This window comes from Nelumbo lutea, chromosome 3, assembly GCF_056320005.1.
Source record: "Nelumbo lutea isolate HS-2025 chromosome 3, American lotus-T2T, whole genome shotgun sequence".
NCBI classification, from domain to species: Eukaryota; Viridiplantae; Streptophyta; class Magnoliopsida; order Proteales; family Nelumbonaceae; genus Nelumbo; species Nelumbo lutea.
Genome location: NC_142686.1, coordinates 26,669,976 through 26,690,780, shown reverse-complemented (window position 1 = coordinate 26,690,780; position 20,805 = coordinate 26,669,976). Strand labels below are relative to the sequence as shown.

Sequence of the window (20,805 nt, the reverse complement as noted above, 5' to 3'; positions counted from 1 at the left end):
CCAGCATAAGCTTACATTTTAGCATGATTAAGCACTTGCAGTGAATTATTAAATGTGGATTTGAATGTGTATCCCAAACTTGAGTTGACCAATCTGTTACTCTATGCACAGGCACCATAACCATAGTCATTGTACCTGAAGTCAATTAACATTATTGACTTCATTTATTGATATATTTATTATTCTGCGCTTATCACATAATTGCTTTATTTATTGCACAACAAGGGATTTTAGATTAATAGAAAATCAGTTGGGGGAAAGCACCAAAAATATAAGCAACCCAATTCCCCACCCCCACCCCCTCTTGGGTTACACATATGAGCAATGCTTCTTTGGTTATGACCACAACTACATTTGCATGCAATTGGTCTGACCAGCCTTGTTAATCCCAGCAACTGAACCATTTTCAAACACTTGGAGTCATCCTCCTCTCCAGAACCTACCCTTTCAAGCTTCCCTTCCTCCCCTTTGATTCCCATTCCCAAAAACTTCACTATGGTCATCATCCAGTGACCTTGTATAGCATTTAACTATTTCCTTCTTTGATAAACCCACCCTTCAAAGAACAGACATACTGTCTCTTGTTGATAGACTAAAAATGCTGCTCCTCTATCATGTGACAGTTGACATCAACAGACAACTTATCTTCAACATTTTCTCCAGTACAACATCCTGCCTTCTATCATTAGCTAATTATGACACTGGAGTAAGTCTATAGTACCTTCAATTCTTTGGAATTTAATAGATTGAGAATTAGGAACTGCCTCTTCAACACCAATCCCCTACATCACAGAACTATCTCTATAGCAACCATTACTTCCTCTATACTACACTTCCATGACTATCAGTCATCTTAAGCATTCAAAACTACCTCTCACCACCAGCTTCCAGTAGTCGTACAAGACTACAATCAGCCTTAGGTTTTGAACAGAAAATAAAAGAAAAGGAGAAGAGAAGAAGAGAGATGGAGAGGGAGAACTCGTAGAGAGATTTTGAGAAAAGAGAGAGTGGTTGGTGTTGAAAAACAGCCGCCCCACTTTTTAGATTTATACTCATAATATCATAATTGTAAAAGGATTACAATAAGGGCAAAAGGGCTGAATTACCCTTATTGCTTAAATGGCAAGATAATAACAAGATAAGATAAAGCTGAAATAAACTAAACTAACATAACTAATTGCTAATAATTTCTGTCATACGAACATAGTGTGGACCACACCAGTGGGGTCCACATCAGTGTTCTCTACACTTCCAACCTTACTGGAAGAGAACAGTGCATCACCTGAGGAGCCTTTAATGAATCACCAATCTAATTATTGGCCAGCTATGTTGTATGAAGCAGAGTGTTGGGCCGTCAAGAAACATGTCCAGAAAATGAGGGTGACAAAAATGTGAATGCTAAGATGGAAGAGCGGAAAAACTAGAAAGGATAGCATAAGGAATGAAGTCATCCCTAGGAACATAGGAGTAGCCACAATAGGTGATAAAATGAAAGAAGGTAGATTAAGATGGTTTGGTCACATGCACAGAAGACCAACAGCACTAATTAGAAGAAGTGATTTGTTACAAGTTGAAGGGGCTAGAAGAGCTAGGGGTAGACCAAAAAGGACATGGATAAAGTAGTATGAAATAATTTAAGCACTAATAGTAACAGTAGATATGGCTTTAAATGGAACAGATTGGCAAAACAGGATTTATGCAGCCAACCCCATATAGTTGGGATAAGGCATGGACGATGACGACAATGACAATGATGACAATGATGATCCTCCACCCTCCTCTGTGTTCATTACATCTTTCCATTTTGTGATTACTAACAGTTGGCTTTGGTCAGACTCCACCTTCCTTACAACAACAATAGCAGAACCTCTTTGTTATTTCTCTCAATTCTATAGAACCTACCTTCTTCTCTGGCAGTGATTATTGACTGATGATCCATACCCACTCATCACCTTTCACCTGATTAGAAATACCATTTTCTTACCCCTTAATGAGCATCTCTTTGTCTACCACATAATTCTTTTTTTATAAATAAAATGTGTTTAACAAGACTTTAACCCATAACCTCTTATTTTCATATATTGCTTAATTACCATTAATCCACCTCATTACTTGTATCTACCGCACATTTTTTTTATCAGTTGTATCTACCACACATTCTTTATTATAAATGTTTTTTTCAAAAAAAATACTCCTCTAATACCTCTCCTTGTCTTAAAAAAATACATGTCTTGACCCTTTAATTCAAACTCCTATAGCATCAATCCTATTGAACAGATTTGCTTGGACAATCCAACCCTATCCTCTAATGACTTTGAAACTGCAACCCCTCTCTGGTCTATCCCATTCCCAAAACCCAACCTCACTTTAAGAATCCTTAAATTTTAAAAGTTAAACTTTGGAGACCACCCAGATGAACCAAAACATCTTGATCTTGTGTATCTTTAAACCCCCCACATGTCCACACGCATGTCTCCATCATTGGAATTACCAAAATTGCCCCTTCTCCTTTCCCACTCATTGTCCCTAACCTAACAACACCCATCACCGTTTCCTGAAACTTAAAACCATTAAAATTTCCATCCTTGATCATAATTCATATCTCACAAATTTCACCAGAAAAAACCAGAGTAGGAAACAATGGAAATGAGAAAAATCAATCACCTTAAATCCACCACGAAAAAAAAACTGATCACCTTTAAATTTTGAAAACACCAGGCATGCAAAAGAATCCACAATCATTCCTTGACAAGAGTCTGAGATGTGCAGTTAACTAATGGACAACAGCCAATTCACAGCTCAGCATCTCTTTCTTGTTTCATCACCCAGCTTAAAACTTCATCGACCTCTTCTTTACTGCTCAAAATGAAGAAGAACAAACCTCTACCTAAGCATCTGACTTACATTATATTTATAGAATGTCACTCCCTTGTCACCCATTCTGCTACCACTCCTCACCTGAATTGACAAATCTCTCCACAAGACATGCCACAAGTAGTTCCAGGGCATCACCTAATCTTACCCTCATCTTTAAACACTAGCAACAAGAAACCATAGTTCTAGTTATTTCTCAGCAACCTAATCAATACCAGATCTCAAATATCTAATATTACAGCTTTCACACAAACACGGAAGGATTTTTTTAGTAGCACAATTATATGCAGAATAGTTCAAATTGAGCATTCCCTGCATCATCACTCATATAGCTTTTCTATATGGATAGAGAGGCAGCAAAATATCTCTTTAGTGAATGTAGTAGGGTATTGAGTAGCAGTAGCACTGGAAAACCAGATTTCTGAAGAGAATAACCATCTCCATTGTCTTGAAATACAAATACGATCCAAAAAATAGATCAATTATCAATTATTTGTGGATTGTTTGTCTCCAATGAAGCTCATAAACATCACCAGAACGACAATATACTGGGCCTACAAGACCTTTCTCAGGAAGGGTGGATTTCCCACGCTTTGAGGCCACTTCTGCACGATGGTCTGCAGTCATCTTCAACAGAACCTCCTAGAACAAAGTGACCAAGTAGCATAAATACGCATAAGCATGGGAAAGAAAATAAAGCATGATGTCTAAGGAATATGCATAGATATCACCTTCAGTGCATTGGGGTCACAACGCCCTGACAGAATATCTTTATTATCCTCAACTAGTCCAGTCGAATCCCTTGCTTGTCTTATTCCACACACACGACAAAAAAAAAAAAAAAAAAGTGTCAATGAATACACTTGTTTTAGCATCGAGATTTAACTTCTAGATCTTGCCAAGATTTTTTTGTTTTTTTAGTGGGGGGAGGACACAAAGAAAGAGACTGACCTTTCACTATTTATGATTTGTTGGGTAGCAATTTCCTGATCGTCAAACACCAAGAAAATTCAATTACAATGACTATAAGAAAAAAAATTAATGGCATGCAAACAGAAATCCTGCTACAAAAAAAAAAAAAAAAAAAAAGTTAACCAAAATCATATACTTGTTCACGCAGCACAGCTTCCTGAGCAGCGGCATCAATAAACTTTGAGTACTTGGTTGTTGAATCACGAGCATCTTCAGCATGGTTAAGATGATCAGATTCTTGAAGAATTGACGAGGTAGTGAAGACATGTTTACTTGGATCATTTCCATTAACATGGCTTCCCAAAATTAATTTCCCCTGGAATGCTGTCTCATGGGTTTTCTGTTTCTTGCTCTGCTGGGAAATTTCACCGCCCATCTCAGTTTGTTGTTGTGAGTGCTGATCAATCATGCCCACACTGTATTTTGTTGCACTTATTGATTCATCTTGACATAAGCTAGATGTCTCAAAGACTCCATTTGTTCCTGGTTGATCTGCACGATTGTTCTCCCCAAACTGTGCTTGTTGTTGCCCATTAACATCAACAGGCTGTGTATCCAAATGACTAATCTCATTTAATGATGGAACCTGCTGTGTGACAGGATGATGGTTTGTCATGCTAGGTTGAAGGACATTATTTATTTGGAAGTTTTCAGGCCTTTGCCCTGGTAAATTAGGGGCAAATGGGGAAAAATTAAACTGACTTAATGGTTGGAATTGCGGAATGAAGCTCTGGTTAGCAGGAGAAAAACTTGCATTATATTGGGGGGAAGGGAACATATTGTTTCCAGAATAGTGAGAATGATCAGGTCTCACACCACTGACACAAGGTGGAGGACATTGTGAGATAGATGGATTCAATGAAGCTGAGCTCAATGAATTATTTGGAAACAACTGAACACCAGGAGGGAGTGACTGTCCATGGACATTATCCATCAAGAACCCTCAATAAGTATTCAATTTACAACAATTTCAGTCTTGCCAACATTATAAAAGGATAAATGGAGGGAAGTTGAAAATCAGACGCACCAAAGAATCCAAAACAAAATGGACTATACTTTTACCATCAGTATCTCCACCTGCATCATAAAGAGTACTGCTGTAAAAACTACATACTAATTTAAACAGGGTTAACATTCCCTATGTATGAAATATTACTTGCAGAAAAAGTTGGAGAAAAGAGTAGGCAATACATTTTACATGGTTTAAATAAAATTGCACTGTATAGTCACTCATTTTACATGGTTTCAATCCAACACACCTGTACATTAATACATTTTTTGCTATATTAATTGAAATTATATTGTATTTTAAATAAAAAGGAATTTGAAGAAAACCCCTCATGTTATCAAACTAAGAATTCCACATATTTGATGCATCATATTTTTTCCCACAATAAGATAGGTTCTATTCATATATGGAATCCATTCAAGAAAATAGGGATAAGAAATATGCATCATCAATAACCTTGTTAAACAATACTTAAGGTAAAAAAAAATTATTGAAACAATACTTAACCTACTGAAATTTCATTTGTAAACTCATCCTTATATGTAGCCCCATCATACTATTGTTGTGTGAATTACAGGGATGGCAATGGCAGTTGCTTTAAAGTTGATGGCATGGTGGAAGAGGCTGAATTAATGGCCATCGACATGGTGCTTCTGAAAGCCAAGGAGCACCACAGCGCACATTTACATATATGCTCTGACTCTCAACTAGTGATTCACCCCTTACATTCCTCAGATTTTTTGCTACCCTGGGAATGTCCATATTTGTACCAGAAGGTTAAAAACCTGCTTGAGGATGTCCTTACATCAGGTTTTGTTATGTACAAGGATCTTTAAATACCCAACCTCACTCCGTAGCGCAGTCTGTTAAAGAGCTTGGTCTTGTAGATATTTGGCTGGACCATAGTCCAGTATCCAGTAAGGTTATTTCCTTTTCCAAACTCTTTGTTAATGTTATAGTATATCCTGTTTGCTTACAAAAAAAAAAAAAGGAAATGGCAGGTCTAGTACAGGTTGTTCCTACTTCAATCCCAACCTTATTCAAGTTAAGGTTTAAAAAAAAAAAACGCTGGGAAGAAATTAAGGGTTCTAATACCAACCAGTTCAACCAAGAAGTTGCCAAAACAATGATAGCTCCACATATTTTTTCTTATTTGTTTCTGTTTTCTTGATCCATGTTTGTAAGAGATTGGGGAGGATATCACCTATAGAATTAGAGAACAATGGGAAAAATGGAGGGGTCCATCTGAAATCTTAATGCTGTGTTCGGTTTGAAAGAAAAGACAGGGAAAGGAAGGGAAGACTCTTCCATAATTGACTTAATTACCATTCCTTTTCTTCCAAACCAAACACAGCCTAAGTGATAGGAGATTAGCACTTTAGGTTAGAAGGAAAATTTTATAAACCAGCTGTAAGTCCAGCAGTGTTGTATGAAAAAAAAAGTATTGGATAGTCAAGAAACAACATGCAACATGTCTAAAAGAATAAGCGTGGAAAAAATGCAAATGGTGAGATGGATGAGTGGGAAAGGATAGGACTAGAAATGAACATATTCGAAGGAGTCTAGGAGTAGCTCCAATAGTTGATAAAGGATTATTATGTATTTACATACATTCAACTTGTCCCTTGTTGAAAAAGAATGAGCATCACTGCTGCCTCCAGCTGAGAAGAATGAGGAAGAGGTGAGAAGGATTAACAACCTGTCTTTACTCTTTACCTTAACAAAAAAGTATATGACATGAGACACTTAAAGTTTATGGGAAAAGTACTTAAGTACCCCATGTTTCATATTATACATACAGGTTATATGACTTATGGACCAGCAGATTGAGCTATAAAACCCCAACCCTACCCTGAACACAAACAGAGTCAATATACTTACAGTCATATCCGCCCCGAGTCCTTGACCCCAATTAGTACAATACCAAACCCATTCTACTAGGATTGGATCATGCCATGTTATTGAAACCTCCACCATTGTCACCTCTTTATAAATGTATAAACATTAAGGTCGTTAACTTAATTAAAATAACAAAAAGTACTAAAGAAAAACCAATTACCACAGACAAAATACGACCATCTATATGTGGAGGTATAAAAGTGAAAAATAAGGTTTTAAAACAGAAAGGGCACCTAATTGCAATTTATTCCAACTGCATGGGAAGGAAAACATATATGGTGGTGAAATCATATGACTGCATAAGGTAATTGAAAGCATTCACAGGACATCAAATAATGGATGGGATGCAAAAGTAGCTTCTTCCTCGACGACACTCTCTCCCTGGAATTCAATACAGAAGGTATACCCAACTTTCACTAGTTCCATTAGATATGATGTGGGTTGTGGGACCGAAGTATTGTTTTGGGAAGACCTATGGCTGACTGAAATCCCCCTTCAATTTTCTTTTCCAATTTTCCAAGTCTTTTCTCATTATCTAATTACAAACAACAGCCTATATCAAGGTTTGCTACTTTCTCATCTTCAGGGATAAGCTGGGATTTTGGCTATAGAAAGGGTCTAAGGGATAATGAATGTGAAGCACTCATTCAACTACTGAACAAACTTCAGCTAACCTTTCTGAATCAATCAGTAGAGGACACTAGAGTTTGGTCTGGTACATCCAATGGGGATTTTACTTGTGCTTCGTTTATTAATTCCCTCTTGCAACCAAACAATATGGGTGAGAATTTCCTTGTGAAAGATATGGAGTAAGCCTATCCCACCTAAAATCCAGGCTTTGTGTTGGGAAGTCTGCCTTGGAAAGGTAAGCACTAGTAATATGCTTCAAAAATGAAGCCCAAACAAATGCTTATCACCTCACATTTGCTTCCCTTTGCCTTGCAAGTGGTGAATCCTTATCTCATTTATTGCTTTCTTGCCCTTTTGTGCTTTGCGTTTGGGACCTCTATTGTTCTCTTTTCTGTTGCAGGCGGTCTCCTCTGCAAGATGTAGCAAGCCTTTTCAGCATAAGTTTCCTAAGGCAACCGAAGAAGAGAGGAAGAATTATGTGGAAAGCAACTAGAGCTGCAGCAGTATGGACTTTTTGGGAGGAAATGAATGGGAGGATTTTCAATAAGAGTAGATCGAAAGAGGAACTGTTTGAGTCCATCAAAATCAGAACTACAAATTGGATAGAGATACTTGATCTATTCAAAGAATTCTCAATGAATGATATGTCCTAAGGGCATAGACTGAAGTGGCACCCTCATCCAAAGAAAAGGAAAAGGCATTTATGGAGTGGTTATCCCCAACAGCTAATAAAATAAAACTAAATTTTGACAGAAGCTTCACGGGAAGCACGGGGATGGCTGGTATTGGAAGAGTACTTAGGGATTGACCAAAAAAGTGATGGGTATCTTCTTAGGACCTTTGGGGCTAGGAGATTCACTAAAGGCTGAGCTAATGGCATTACTACAAGGGTTAAAAATAGCTAAACAACCAAGAATTCAGCCTTTGGAAGTAGAGGAATATTTGAAACTGATAATTTCTTTGGCCAAAAGCAAGCAGCTTGTGCCATGGGTATATAGACATGAATTTAGGGAAATAGAGAGCATCACACAGGAGCTCAACATAACCTTCAAGTAGGTCAGAAGGACAGCAAATGGGATGGCTGACACTCTTGCAAAGCAAGGGGTATATAGGCAACAGATGTTTTGGGCACCATTGTAAATCTTATTCCTGAAATGGGATTGGAATGAATCCTTATGGGTGGGCACACCATGTCCTTGAGGAGGCAAGGACAACGACTTGAAAAAGGAAGCATAGCTGAAAACCCCAAAAGGATGTAGAGTCCAAATTCTATCATCTTGTTTACTTGGGTCAAGGAAAACCCCCTCAAGAATGTGTAGTAGTTTTGAAACAAGGCCCATTTCAGTGTCCCTCACATTTCTGTGAAAGCCTATATTCCACCCACACCCATTAACCGAGGGAGAAGGGAGCAAGAACTCAGATATTGGTTTTCCCTTAAGAGAAGATAGGGTGAACATGGAAGGGAAAGAATACTTTAAAGGGACTTCACCCACCCAAAGATCCTCCCAGAATTTGATTATGTTACCTGAATTAATATCAAGTCTGAGGTGATGGAGAAAAATTGGGAGACATTTCTAAATATCTTTCCAAGGTGAAGAGCAAGAGGCCCTGCTAGAAGTTCCAGAATCCCACCCATTCTTTGAGAGCCCATTAATACTAGCAATCACTTTATGCCATAACCTTTCTGATTCTCTCAGGAATCTCCATAACCACTTTCCCAAAAGAGCTTGGTTCTTTTCTTTCAGCCTCCATAACCCCAGCCCTCCATATTCCTTCCTCCTACAAACTATTTCCCATCTAATTAAATGATCCTTCTTTGTCTCCCCCGGTTTCCACAAAAAATCCTGCATAATTTTCTCCAGCTTCTTCACAATCGCCTGAGGCAAGCTAAACACCAATAGGTAATAGACCAGAATGTTAGCTAAAGTAGATTTGATTAAGGTTATCCTACCACCCAAAGAAATATAATTCCTCTTCCAAACCGCTAACTTCTTCTCAAATCTCTCCACTATTGGGCTCTAAAAAATCAAAGATCTAGGGTTTGCACCTAAAGAAAGTCCTAAGTATTTCATAGGCCAATCACTGGACACACATCTGAGTTCCCTTGCCCACAACTCGATCTCCTCCTATTCCAGATTTACCCCAGCCACACTTTTATTTAGATTAACCTTCAGATTTGTCAACTTCTCAAACAAGCTCAATAACATCCTCAGATTCCTAGCCTCCTCCTTACAAAAAATAATGATGCCATCTGCAAATTGAAGATGGGTTACCATCACCCTGTCTCTCCCCACTCTCCACCCTCTTAAAAGACCCACTTCATCCGCTTTTGTGATCAATTGAAGATAGGTCACCCTGTCTCTCTTTAATAAAAGCTCCTTGATATTGTGATATAATTGATGGGAGTACCTTTTTTAGGTGATTGGAGAGAACCTTGGCCATGATTTTGTATTGACTTGTCACTAGGCTTATGGTTCTGAAATCCTTGGGGTGACATGCTTCTGATTTCATAGGAATCAATGCAATAAAAGTAGCATTAACCCCTTTGCTGATAATCCCTCTGTGGTAAAATTCCTCAAAGACTTTCATTAAATCCTCCTTTAGCCACTCCCAACAATCTTGGTAAAAAGCCATGGTGAACCCATCCAGTCCCGGTGCCTTGGACCTATCCATTAAGAAAATAGCTGCCTTCACGTCCTCCATCTCAAAACCTTTTTCTAATTCTCTACTCAATGTGCTATCTAAAGCAGGCCACGTCAAACCCTCTAAGATCCATCTATTCTCCATTGGCCTTCTATAGATTAGTTTAAAGTGATCCACTAATGCCTTTGCAATGTCATCTTGTTGTGTGATGGTAGCTCCACTTTCCAATTCCAACATAGAGATAAATTTTTTCCTTCTCCTACCATTTGCAATTGCATGAAAATATCTAGTGTTCCCATCACCTTCCTTTATCCACGTTTCTCTTGACTTTTGTTTCCATGATATCTCCTCTCTCAGTAGTGTTGCTTCCAGCTCTTTTTTTAAATTTGTCCTCTCCTTCTCTTCCATGCCCATTTGTCCTTCCTCCTCCCTTCTATCAATCTCTTCAATCCGACTAATCAAGGTTGATTTTCTTTCTTCAATCCTCCCAAACTGATTGGAGTTACACACTCCTTTAATTTTCCTTTCAAGTTCTTTAGCTTTCTATGGAATCTAATTCCTTCCCATCTAGCCACCGAGGTGTCCTCCTCCCACCAGTTTCTCACCTTTTGCACAAAACTCGGAACTGTAAGCCACATATCTTCAAACCAAAATCGCTTTGGCCCACCCCCATTACCTTCTTGATTAAGACAAATTGGCCAGTGATCCGACGTGAGTCTAGGTAATATCCTACTTATCAAATTCCCCCAATGGTCCTCCCAATCTTGTGTCACTAGAAATCTATCTAACTTAGACAGAATAGGCTTTCTTGACAATTGGTCCAAGTAAATCTGTCCTGCCCTGTCATGATCTCCTTCAGTTCCAAGGCTTCTATAAAACTGTTAAACCTCCTCATACCGGTAGTCATCTATTGGAGTAGTCACATTCCTCTTACCCTTCCAAAAAGATTTGGAGTAGTCACATTCTGTTAAAAGTCTGCCTCTTTGTTTGGGAAGCGTGCCTTTAGAGAATAAACACTTGTGATCTTCTTCAGAAAAAAAGCCCAGGAAGGTTATATATTCTCCTCACGCATGTGTGCTTTGCATAAGAGAAGGGGAATCAGCAGATCACCTACTCATTCATTGCAACTTTTCTCGAAAGATATGGTGGCACTTCTTAAACCTGATTGGATTCAGTTGGGTCTCTCCAAGGCATATTCAGGAGTTTCTCAATCAGTGGCATGGTTCAGGTTTTAGCAGAAGAGGTAATGTGTATTGGCAAATTGTGTTACATGCAGTAATGTGGGGAATTTGGGAGGAAAGAAACAGGCACATATTTGACAACAAAACCAGATCTCTTGAAGAATTAATTTCAGATATCACATTTTATTGCAATTTTTGGACTGCTAATTCTGAGATGTTTCAAGGACTTTCCCTCGATGATCTCAAAAGAAGTATCCAAACGATATTGTCTCTCCCAACCCACCCTCAACCAACTCAAAGACTACAGCTATAGCATATTGAAGAAGGGATGATTCTAAACTTTGATGGAAGTGCTGCAGGCAATCTGGGTAAAGCTGGGATAGGTGGTATATTGAGGGATGAGCAGGGCAATATCTGTTGGGTTTTCAGTGGCCCAATAGGTAATACAGACTCAACAAAGGCTGAAGTAATGGCAGCGCTCACTGGAATCAGAATAATAAAAAGATTAGGCATTCAGAAACTATCCGTTGCTGGAGATTCTGCTAACACTATCAAATGGCTGAAAGAAAAGGAAGGGGGTTCCTGGAGGTTGAGTCATTACCTGGTGGAGGCAAGAGAATCCTTGGAAAATTTAAATGCAAATCTGCTGTGGATACCGAGGGAGTTGAATCATATTGCAGATGGATTAGCTAAAATTGAAGCAAGTTTAGAAAATTTATATAGAAACAGGCTTCCCCCCCCCCTTGTAATTTTGCTTTTCTGCTGTTTAAGTTCTCTTTCCTCTGTGTAGTACATCTGCTCACGTACTCCCTGTTTTTATCTAATGAAATCTGTTTAACTTTTTCTCAAAAAAATCTTAAGTACTTCGAGTGCCAATCTCCTGTAATAGATTAGGGAACTTCTCTTCCCACTCTGTGGAGCAAAGGAATCTGTCCAGTTTGCTGCACACTACGTTCTCTTGTAGGTCTGACCAAGTAAAATTGGCATTATGCAAGGGAGGGTCAATGAGGGAGAAGGTCTGGATAAAATTAGAAACCCAATTGAACCTAGTTCCTCTCAAATAAAAGCCGTCTGTAGGATTGTTTGGGCCATAAACACCAGTGAAAATCCAACTGAAATCATCCAAGTAAAGTTGGCATTATGCATCCTCCCATTCGACTTCTCTGAGGGGAATCTGGTGACATAAAGTCCGCAGCCATACACCAGGGGAAAAGGTTTTGCAACCCAATTGAACCTAGTTCCTCCCAAAGAAAAGCCATGTCGATAGGATTGTTTGGGCCATAAACACCAGTGAAAATCCAACTGAAATCATCCAAACGATTTGTGAACAAAACTGAAATCAAGTAGGCTCCTCTATCAACTTCCAGTCCTGAAACCAAGCTTTCATCCCAAATTATAATCAGACCTCCTGAGAATCCATTCGAGGCAATTCATACCCATGTTTTGTTTCTAACCTCCCATATTGAATTTATAAACCTAATAAAATTTTCTTTTTTGTCTCCTGTAACACTACTATGTCGGGGTTTTCTATTATCAGAAAATCTTTGACCAAGCTTCGCTTCTGAGATCCACCTAGACCTCTCACGCTCCAGGACAGGATCTTCATTGAGCACGCACCTAGAATTGATTTCCCTTGTGATCTCTTCCTCCCTGTGCTATCTTTACTCTCTCCTCTCCAGTTCAAGTCACATTTTAATTTTCTCAATTCTCTTATTGATCTCGGGTATAAGCTGCTTCCTTCCTCTATCAAGAATTCACTGATTTTCCAATTCCTCCCCTTTTTATCCCTCACTGAGAGTCCTAGTTTTTCTGCCATTCTATCAGTGTCGCTTCCCAGGTGATCTTCTTTCAAAGGTTAAAAAAAATCTGATCTTTCCATTTCTGGGCCTTCTTTGGGATGACTAGGGGCAGCACTTTCATCGAAACCTGAAACTGAGAAAGGGGTGGTAAGGCAAGGTGCCTAAAACAAATTCACGAGAAGGAGATGTTGCTTGTGGTGATTGAGAGAGAGAGAGAGAGAAAGAGAGGTACGGATGATAGAAAGAAAAGCAAACTCAGTATTGGCAGCCGCCAGTCTTCTATTTATATTAATCTTTATAAAAAAATACAAAATTACAACCTGGCAGCATATCCTAGGATAAGAACAATAAGAAAAAAAGAAATAAAGGACTAGTAGCTGAAACTGTCCCACTAACATCAGTTACAAGGAACACTTAAGCCTTACAACACTCCCCCTCAAGTTGGGCTGAAGATGTCTATCATGCCCAGCTTGTCACATAACTCATTGTTCCGCGAACACAAAAGCCCTTTTGTGAGGACATTAGCAAGTTGTTCCTTGGAGTTGACATAAGGGATACAAATTTCCCTTTTTTCCAGTTTCTCTCTTATGAAGTGCTTATCCACCTCAATATGCTTAGTCCTCTCATGTAGGACCGGGTTGCTGGCGATGTTTATTGCAGCCTTGTGTCACAGTAAAGAGATATAGGATTATAAACAGCAACTCCAAACTCACCTAGGAGGTTCTTTAGCCAAAGGACTTCAGCCACCCCATGTGCCATAGCTCTATACTCAGCTTCTGCACTTGATCTTTCTACCACACTTTGCTTCTTGCTCTTCCAGGTCACCAGATTTCCTCCCACAAATGTGCAATACCCACTAGTGGACTTTCTATCATCCACGACTCCTGCCCAATCAGCATCTGTAAAGACTTCCACCTTTAGGTGATTGTGTTTACTAAATAGTAGGCTTGTTCCTGGATGTTTCTTCAGGTATCTAAGGACTCTCTCTGTTGCCTCCATGTGTGGCTTCTTAGGAGAGTGCATAAACTGGCTCAGAACTCCAACTGAATAGGCAACATCTGGACGGGTCATGGATAGATAAATCAGCTTTCCCACTAACCTTTGGAACTGCTTTACATCTTTCAGAGGTTCACCAATACAGTTACCTAGCTTGTGGTCCGCATCCATAGGAGTGTCTGCCGGCCTTGCACCTAATTTACCTGCATCCCGTAATAGATCAACCTTTGAGAGACAAAGATACCCCTTTTTGAACAGGCAACTTCAATCCCAAGGAAATACTTTAGGAGTCCTAGATCTTTCACTTCAAATTTAGATGCAAGGAATTGTTTCAATTTTTGTATCTCTGAACTCCAACTCCCTGTAATGATGATATCGTCTACATACACTATCAATACAGCAACCTACTCCTGACATCTCTTCACAAAAAATGTATGATCAGACTGGCACTGTTGGAACCCCATCTCTTGAACTGCCATGTGAAACTTATTGAACCAGGCTCTGGGAGACTGTTTTAAGCCGTAGAGAGACTTCCGTAGCTTGCACACCTTGTTTTCACTTCCCTTGGTAGAGAATCCAAGAGGTTGAACCATGTATACATCTTCTTCCAAGTCACCATTCAGAAAGGCATTCTTTATGTCCAGTTGATGCAATTCCCAGTCAAAGTTAGCAGCTAAGGATAGGAGAACCCTAATCGAGTTCATCTTAGCCACCGGAGCAAAAGTTTCATCATAGTCAACTCCATATACCTGTGTGTACCCTTTGGCTACTAGTCTTGCTTTGTACCTTTCAACTGTTCCATCTGCTTTGTGCTTAACTGTGAACACCCATTTGCACCCCACGAGTTCTTCCCCCTCTGGAGGATCCACCAATTCCCAAGTCTGATTTTTGTGGAGGGCATCAATCTCCTCCTTCATGGCATCTATCCATTCAGGGTATTTTAAGGCTTCTGTAACATTTTTGGGAACAGGGATGCAGTCAACTGCCGATAGGAAGGCTCGGTACGAGGGAAAGATGTGGTCATAGGAAACAAAGTGGGTAATGGGGTGTTTGGTAGTGCAAGACCTAACTCCCTTTCGTTGAGCAATAGGGATGTCTAGGTCGTCCAAAGTGGGAGTAGGATTAGGGGTTGGACTTACCTCCTGGGATTTTGATGATGTCAGTTGCTCAGTGTTTGGCTGTTCCACATTTCTATCACACTATTGATCTCTCCGACGAGTACGTCGGAAGACATGGAAGAGAGTGAGGTCCAGAATAGAAGGAAGAGACACCCGAACCTGCTTCTCCTCTTCCACACTACGGCTCTCCCCCTGAGGAGGAGGAGGGAAGAACGGCTCGGACTCAAAGAAGGACACATCCATAGACACAAAATATTTACGACTAACTGGGTCAAAACACCGATACCCCTTTTGAGAGGATGGGTACCCCAGAAAGGCACAAAAAATGGACCGAGGGTCTAACTTACCTCTAGATGGAGACAAATCATGGACAAAGGCCCGACAACCAAAGACTCTCATGGGGATGGAAAATAAAGGTGACTGAGGGTACAGAAACTGATGAGGGGCCATGTAATTCAATACTCTGGAAGGCATGCGATTGATGACATACGCAGCTGTAAGTATAGCATCCACCCAAAACCTTTTTGGGACATTCATGTGTAACATCATCCCGCAGGCTACCTCAAGGAGGTGTCTGTTTTTTCTTTCTGCAACCCCATTTTGCTGTGGTGTTCTGACGCATGAGCTTCTATGAATAGACCCATGGGAAGCGAAGAACTCATTTAGCTCCCCATGGAAGTATTCCTTTGCATTATCGGATTGGAAGATCTGTATTTCAACATGGAACTGTGTAAACACCATCCTCTAGAAGTCTTTCACTATCTTTGGAACCTCGTCTCTGCTACGCATAGGGATTACCCATGTATAGCGAGAGTAATCATCAATCAATGTAATAAAATACTTATATCCACCCTCAGAGATTACATTTGTAGACCCCCATACATCAGAATACACAACATGAAAATGAACATTTGATCTTTTATTGCTTGAATGAAAGGTTGTTCTACATTGTTTACTCAACTGACACGTTTGACACGTGAACTCTGACACTGAACACAACTTAAATAAAAGTGAAAACAAACATTTTACTACTTCGAAAGAAACATGACCTAAACGATTGTGCCACAACAAAATTTGACTCTTATTTGACTAACCATGTGACTCTGAGGATGACATGGAGAGACCAGCTTTATTGTCGAGAATGTAGAGACCGTCCACCAGGCTTCCTCTATCAATCACCCTCCCAGAAGTTAGGTCCTGAAAAACACATGAATCAGCAAAAAAGGTTACACTACAATTTAAAGAACTTGTAATGCTACTAATTGAAAGCAAATTTATGGGAAGTTGAGGGACATGCAATACACAATTCAGGTTAAGGCCATGGGGAAGGGATATCGATCCTTGACCTGCAATGGAAGAAAAGGAACCATCTGCAAGTCTCACTCTATACCTTCCTGACAAAAGGCTATAAGAATGGAATAGGTTAGGCTTACTGGTCATGTGATTTGAGGCCCCTGAGTCAATAATCCAAGGGGAATATGTGGGAGTGACATGAAATGCAGAAGCCACATTACCTGAAGTAGATGCAAAAGAGGTAGAGGGAGTACCAGTGACTGAGCTGTCCAATTGCCGCAATGCCCTACCATAAGATTCTAGATACTCTCTGAATGAATTCATTATATCCTCCTTGGGGTCAAGCTTATTAGGATGGTCCCAGGTACTACCAGCAACCTGAGTGTCTTGGGTTGCCACATGTGCTGCACTCGTTCTTTTCAAGTGACCTTTACCCTGTTCTTGATTCTTTGCTGTCCACTTGGGTTTCTCGTGGATGTCCCAACAGGTGTCACGTGTATGTCGTGACCTTCTATAGTGGGTACAAAAGAGCTTATCTTTTATCATCAGCCTTCTTAGGATCACTTTTCTTCCCTGTTGAGCTGTTATTCACCGCAGCCAAGGCAACTTGTTGCTCCCCCTCAGTTGTAACCATCACACTTTGCCTGCTTTCTTCAGATTGGACAAGGGAGTATACTTCGTGTACTGTAGGCAATTCTTTGCTTCCTAGGATCTGCACCCTTACAAGGTCCAGCCCTAACAAGAAAGCAAACACTCGTTGATGAGAGATCAGCTTCCTGTAGGCCTTAGCATCATCATTGTGCTTCCACTCTATGGCCTGATAATGGTCCAACTCCTTCCATATGGAGGTAAGAGCTGAATAATATGAGGACAAGCTACGGTTTCCCTGTTTACATGTTGAGGACTCAGCTTGTAGTTGGTAAATCTTGGCATAATGCCTTTGCTCAGAATAGGTAATTCTGGCATGTTCCCAGATCTCAATGGCGGTGTCTGCCCACATAAAATTCTTTTTCACATCAGGTTCCATTGCTGCGAGGAGCCAAGACATCACCATATTGTTTTCTTGGTCCCACCTATCATGTTCAGCCGTCTCACCCTTGGGTTCTTTCACCCTTCCATTGATGTAACCGGTCTTACCCCTTGCCATTACATAGAGTTTTACACTCTTAGCCCACTCCAGGTAGTTTAGACCGTTCAAGGGGGTAATTGGCATGGAAAAAACCCTGGTTTCACCTCCCATACCTGCTGTTTTGCGGGTTGGGGTGTTCCACGGTGAGGTCAGTTCATGACTTGCCATTGAATATTACAACCAACCAATCCGAATGCCACCTAACAGCACAGCCGCCACAACTGGAATGTGACAACTCAGGGTTTACTCCTAGAATGTGAGCAACAAACTATTGAATATTGCTGAGAGCACAAGAACTACTACTGAGAATAAGAGATCAATCACTACAACGTCCAAACATAACAATAAATAGTCTGGTCATCGGTTCAGCACCACCAATACAGACATTACTGTTAGTCTGAATGTGGTTCCCCCACTCTAACCATCCAATTATTCAAACTAGTAATCATATAATCAAGGCATAAGCCCTACGCACCATTGGATAAAGAATACCGAGATAAACTAAAACAAAACCACACCTGTTCAGCACTAGATCAGAACCTGCTAGGGTTTCATTGCACCATCAACACCCTCCTTCGATTAGGGTTTCAGCAGACCAACACCATCCCATGGCCAGACACAGCTAGGGTTTTTCAGTAACTGTCGCTTGGGGCCACTAGGGTTTCAGCAGAAGTACAGCCGCAGGACTTACTAGGGTTTCTGCAAGCACATCCGCCAGAGAAGATTGAAAGCACAAGCTGCCTCTAGGGTTTCTGTAAGTGCAGCCGCCAGAGAGAACTGAGACCAGCCGCCGCTAGGGTTTTTTTTTTTTTTGATACAAAAGTAGCCACGTCCAATCCTCTTTAGAAAGGTTGATGCTAGGATCGTAGGTCTTCTCCAGCCCAGAAATTCCGCTCTGATACCATGTTGCTTGTGGTGATTGAGAGAGAGAGAGAGAGAAAGAGAGGTACGAATGATAGAAAAGCAAACTCAGTACTGGCAGTCACCAGTCTTCTATTTATATTAATCTTCATAAAAAAACAAATTTACAAGTATGCCCCTAGCGGCATATCCTAGGATAAGAACAATAAGAAAAAAAAGAAAGAAAGAACTAGTAGCTAAAACTGTCCCACTAACATCAGTTACAAGGAACACTTAAGCCTTACAACAGGAGAGAAAAGGGAAGAAAGAGAAGGTGGATGTTGAACCGACTTACCTGGATGTTGGGAGTAGACCTGTTCATGGGTCGGGTAGCCCGACGGCCCGGCCCGGCCCGGCCCGCACCTCGGCCAGGCTTGGTCATATAATTAGGCCCGCGGGCCTGACCTCGGGCTTAACACAGTAAGCCCGACTGTGTTTCGGGCCGAGCTCGAGATTTGTCAAAAAAGCTCGGCCCGACCCAACTCAGTATTATATATTTTATAAAATATATAATATGTATTTTATATATTATATAAAATATATAAATAATATAATATTTATTAAAATATATATTTATAATTTAATATATATATATATTTTTTTTTATTCTTTTCTTTATAATTTCAATCTATCTCTCTCTATTCAACTACTTCAACATTAATAATAATAATACTATAGGCTAAATTTCGGGCCCGGGCCCGGGCCCAGGCTCGGGCTTCGGACTTTTTATGAGGACCGGGCTCGGGCCCAAGTTGTAGGCCCGATGGTCGGGCCAGGCTCAGGCTCGGGCCTTAAAAAAATTTGTTAATACACAGTAAAAGCCCGACCCGAGCCCGGCTCGGCCCGGCCCATGAACAAGTCTAGTTGGGAGTGAAAGAGAATGGAAGGGATTGTACTATTTCCCATACCTTCGCCAGACAAGGAGGAGATAGCCATCTCTGTTTGGGGTTGGGAGACTGATGTTGGGTGGCATCTGAGGCTTCGAAGAACAACCTGTTGAGGCTCATCTTACTCCTATTGCTTCTGGTCAATCCTACTTCTGTCTCAAAAGCTTCTAATTCCTCTTCCCTTTCACTATCTTCTTCAGAATCAATTGAGTAGGTGGAGGGTGTGGGGGACAGTAGACTTTCAATCTTCCAGTTTCCAGTAGCTCTAGGGTGTTATCCGAGACACCCAGGCGGTAGAGAGGTGTGGAGGCAAAGGCTAGTGTTGGAAAATCCTCTTGGTAGGTCTGAACCAGAATGGGGAGTGCTGAAGCTTCTGAGGTCGAGCTTTTCTGATTTGGAGCCATCCTTACTTGTTGGGAACCAAAGTCACTACTAGGAGTCCTGGGCCTGGGGCAGGGGCTTGAAGGTTTGAAAGAAGTGTGGGCCAAATCCACTTTTCACCAGCTTGGTGGGGTTTGAAATTTGAAAAGAGAGGGGTTCGGGTCTTGGCAGGAGGGACAAATGGCACAAGGGTGGTTGCACACCTATCCTTGGTCAAAAAAGCAGGTGAGTCCACTTGGTTAGGGGGCCCCTGACAAGTTCACTCAATTGGCTCGGTTTCCTTCTCCACCAAGATGAATACATTGAACTAGTTGTTTCTTTCATTCAGGAGGATTGATCTGGGAATCACATGCACACTTCTACTACAAACCTTGATTTTTGCCTTGGTAAGGTCTTTTTGCAATCTAGTTGCGACATGGACTGATTCCAGACCTCAACAAATGCTACTGATAAGCTCGAAAGTGGTCTTCTTCTAGAGGTCAAAGGGCAGACCTCTAATTTTGATCCAACCGTTAAAGTTGAGTTGATTCTCAAGGGAGTTCACCAAAGGCCACCATCTTTGTAGGCTAACTGGTTTATCAAAAATGGAAAGTGTGTTCAGGCTCAACCATTTTTGTAATTGTTCATCCAAATCAACAAAGCCTATCACTTGAGATTTGTTGAAAGGTCAGAGAGGATCCAAGACGGTGAATGCAAGTTTGTTGTTAGACCTCTCTCTACCTCTTCCCAAGATAAGTCTACTAGTTTTGCGCAAACAAAAGCTAGTCTCCAAGGTCCAAAAGGATAGGACTCATGTAAAATTTTGACCACTTTGCCTCCGCTCACCGAAATGATTTGGCTCTTTGTAGGACCCAGGGGTTGAAAGGGCAGGTGGGAGGGGGGCTGAGGTGGTGGAGGTGGGTCTGGGGAAGGAAGAGACTCGTAAAAGGCTCTCCAACCGCTTTCATTTCACCCTTCAGGAATGCAAACACCTCCTATTTTTTCTGAGCCTTTCTAGGAGGCTATTCTCACATAATGACCCATGTGGTTTGATTTCAGTTGTAGGACCGTGACATTCTTGGGTTGAGATTTTCCGATCTGCAAGGATTCTGTTC

The 20,805-nt window shown here is 40.7% G+C and overlaps 1 protein-coding gene across 4 annotated transcripts in view; it reads right to left on the bottom strand.

Annotated features, from left to right (window-relative positions):
• LOC148863798 (WW domain-containing protein) overlaps nt 1-20,805 on the bottom strand; it is a 99,087-nt gene that overhangs the window by 55,322 nt on the left and 22,960 nt on the right. For 2 of the 4 annotated variants that reach the window (XM_088979913.1, XM_088979911.1), the window contains exons 2-6: nt 16,216-16,318; nt 3,983-4,923; nt 3,826-3,860; nt 3,606-3,684; nt 3,438-3,516 (exon numbers count right to left, since the gene is read on the bottom strand). In XM_088979913.1, the coding sequence (XP_088836039.1) occupies nt 3,438-3,516; nt 3,606-3,684; nt 3,826-3,860; nt 3,983-4,780 (991 nt within the window). In that variant the 5' untranslated portion in view covers nt 4,781-4,923; nt 16,216-16,318. The remainder of the gene's footprint in view (nt 1-3,437; nt 3,517-3,605; nt 3,685-3,825; nt 3,861-3,982; nt 4,924-16,215; nt 16,319-20,805) is intronic. The other 2 variants (XM_088979910.1, XM_088979912.1) reach the window with 1 other exon arrangement.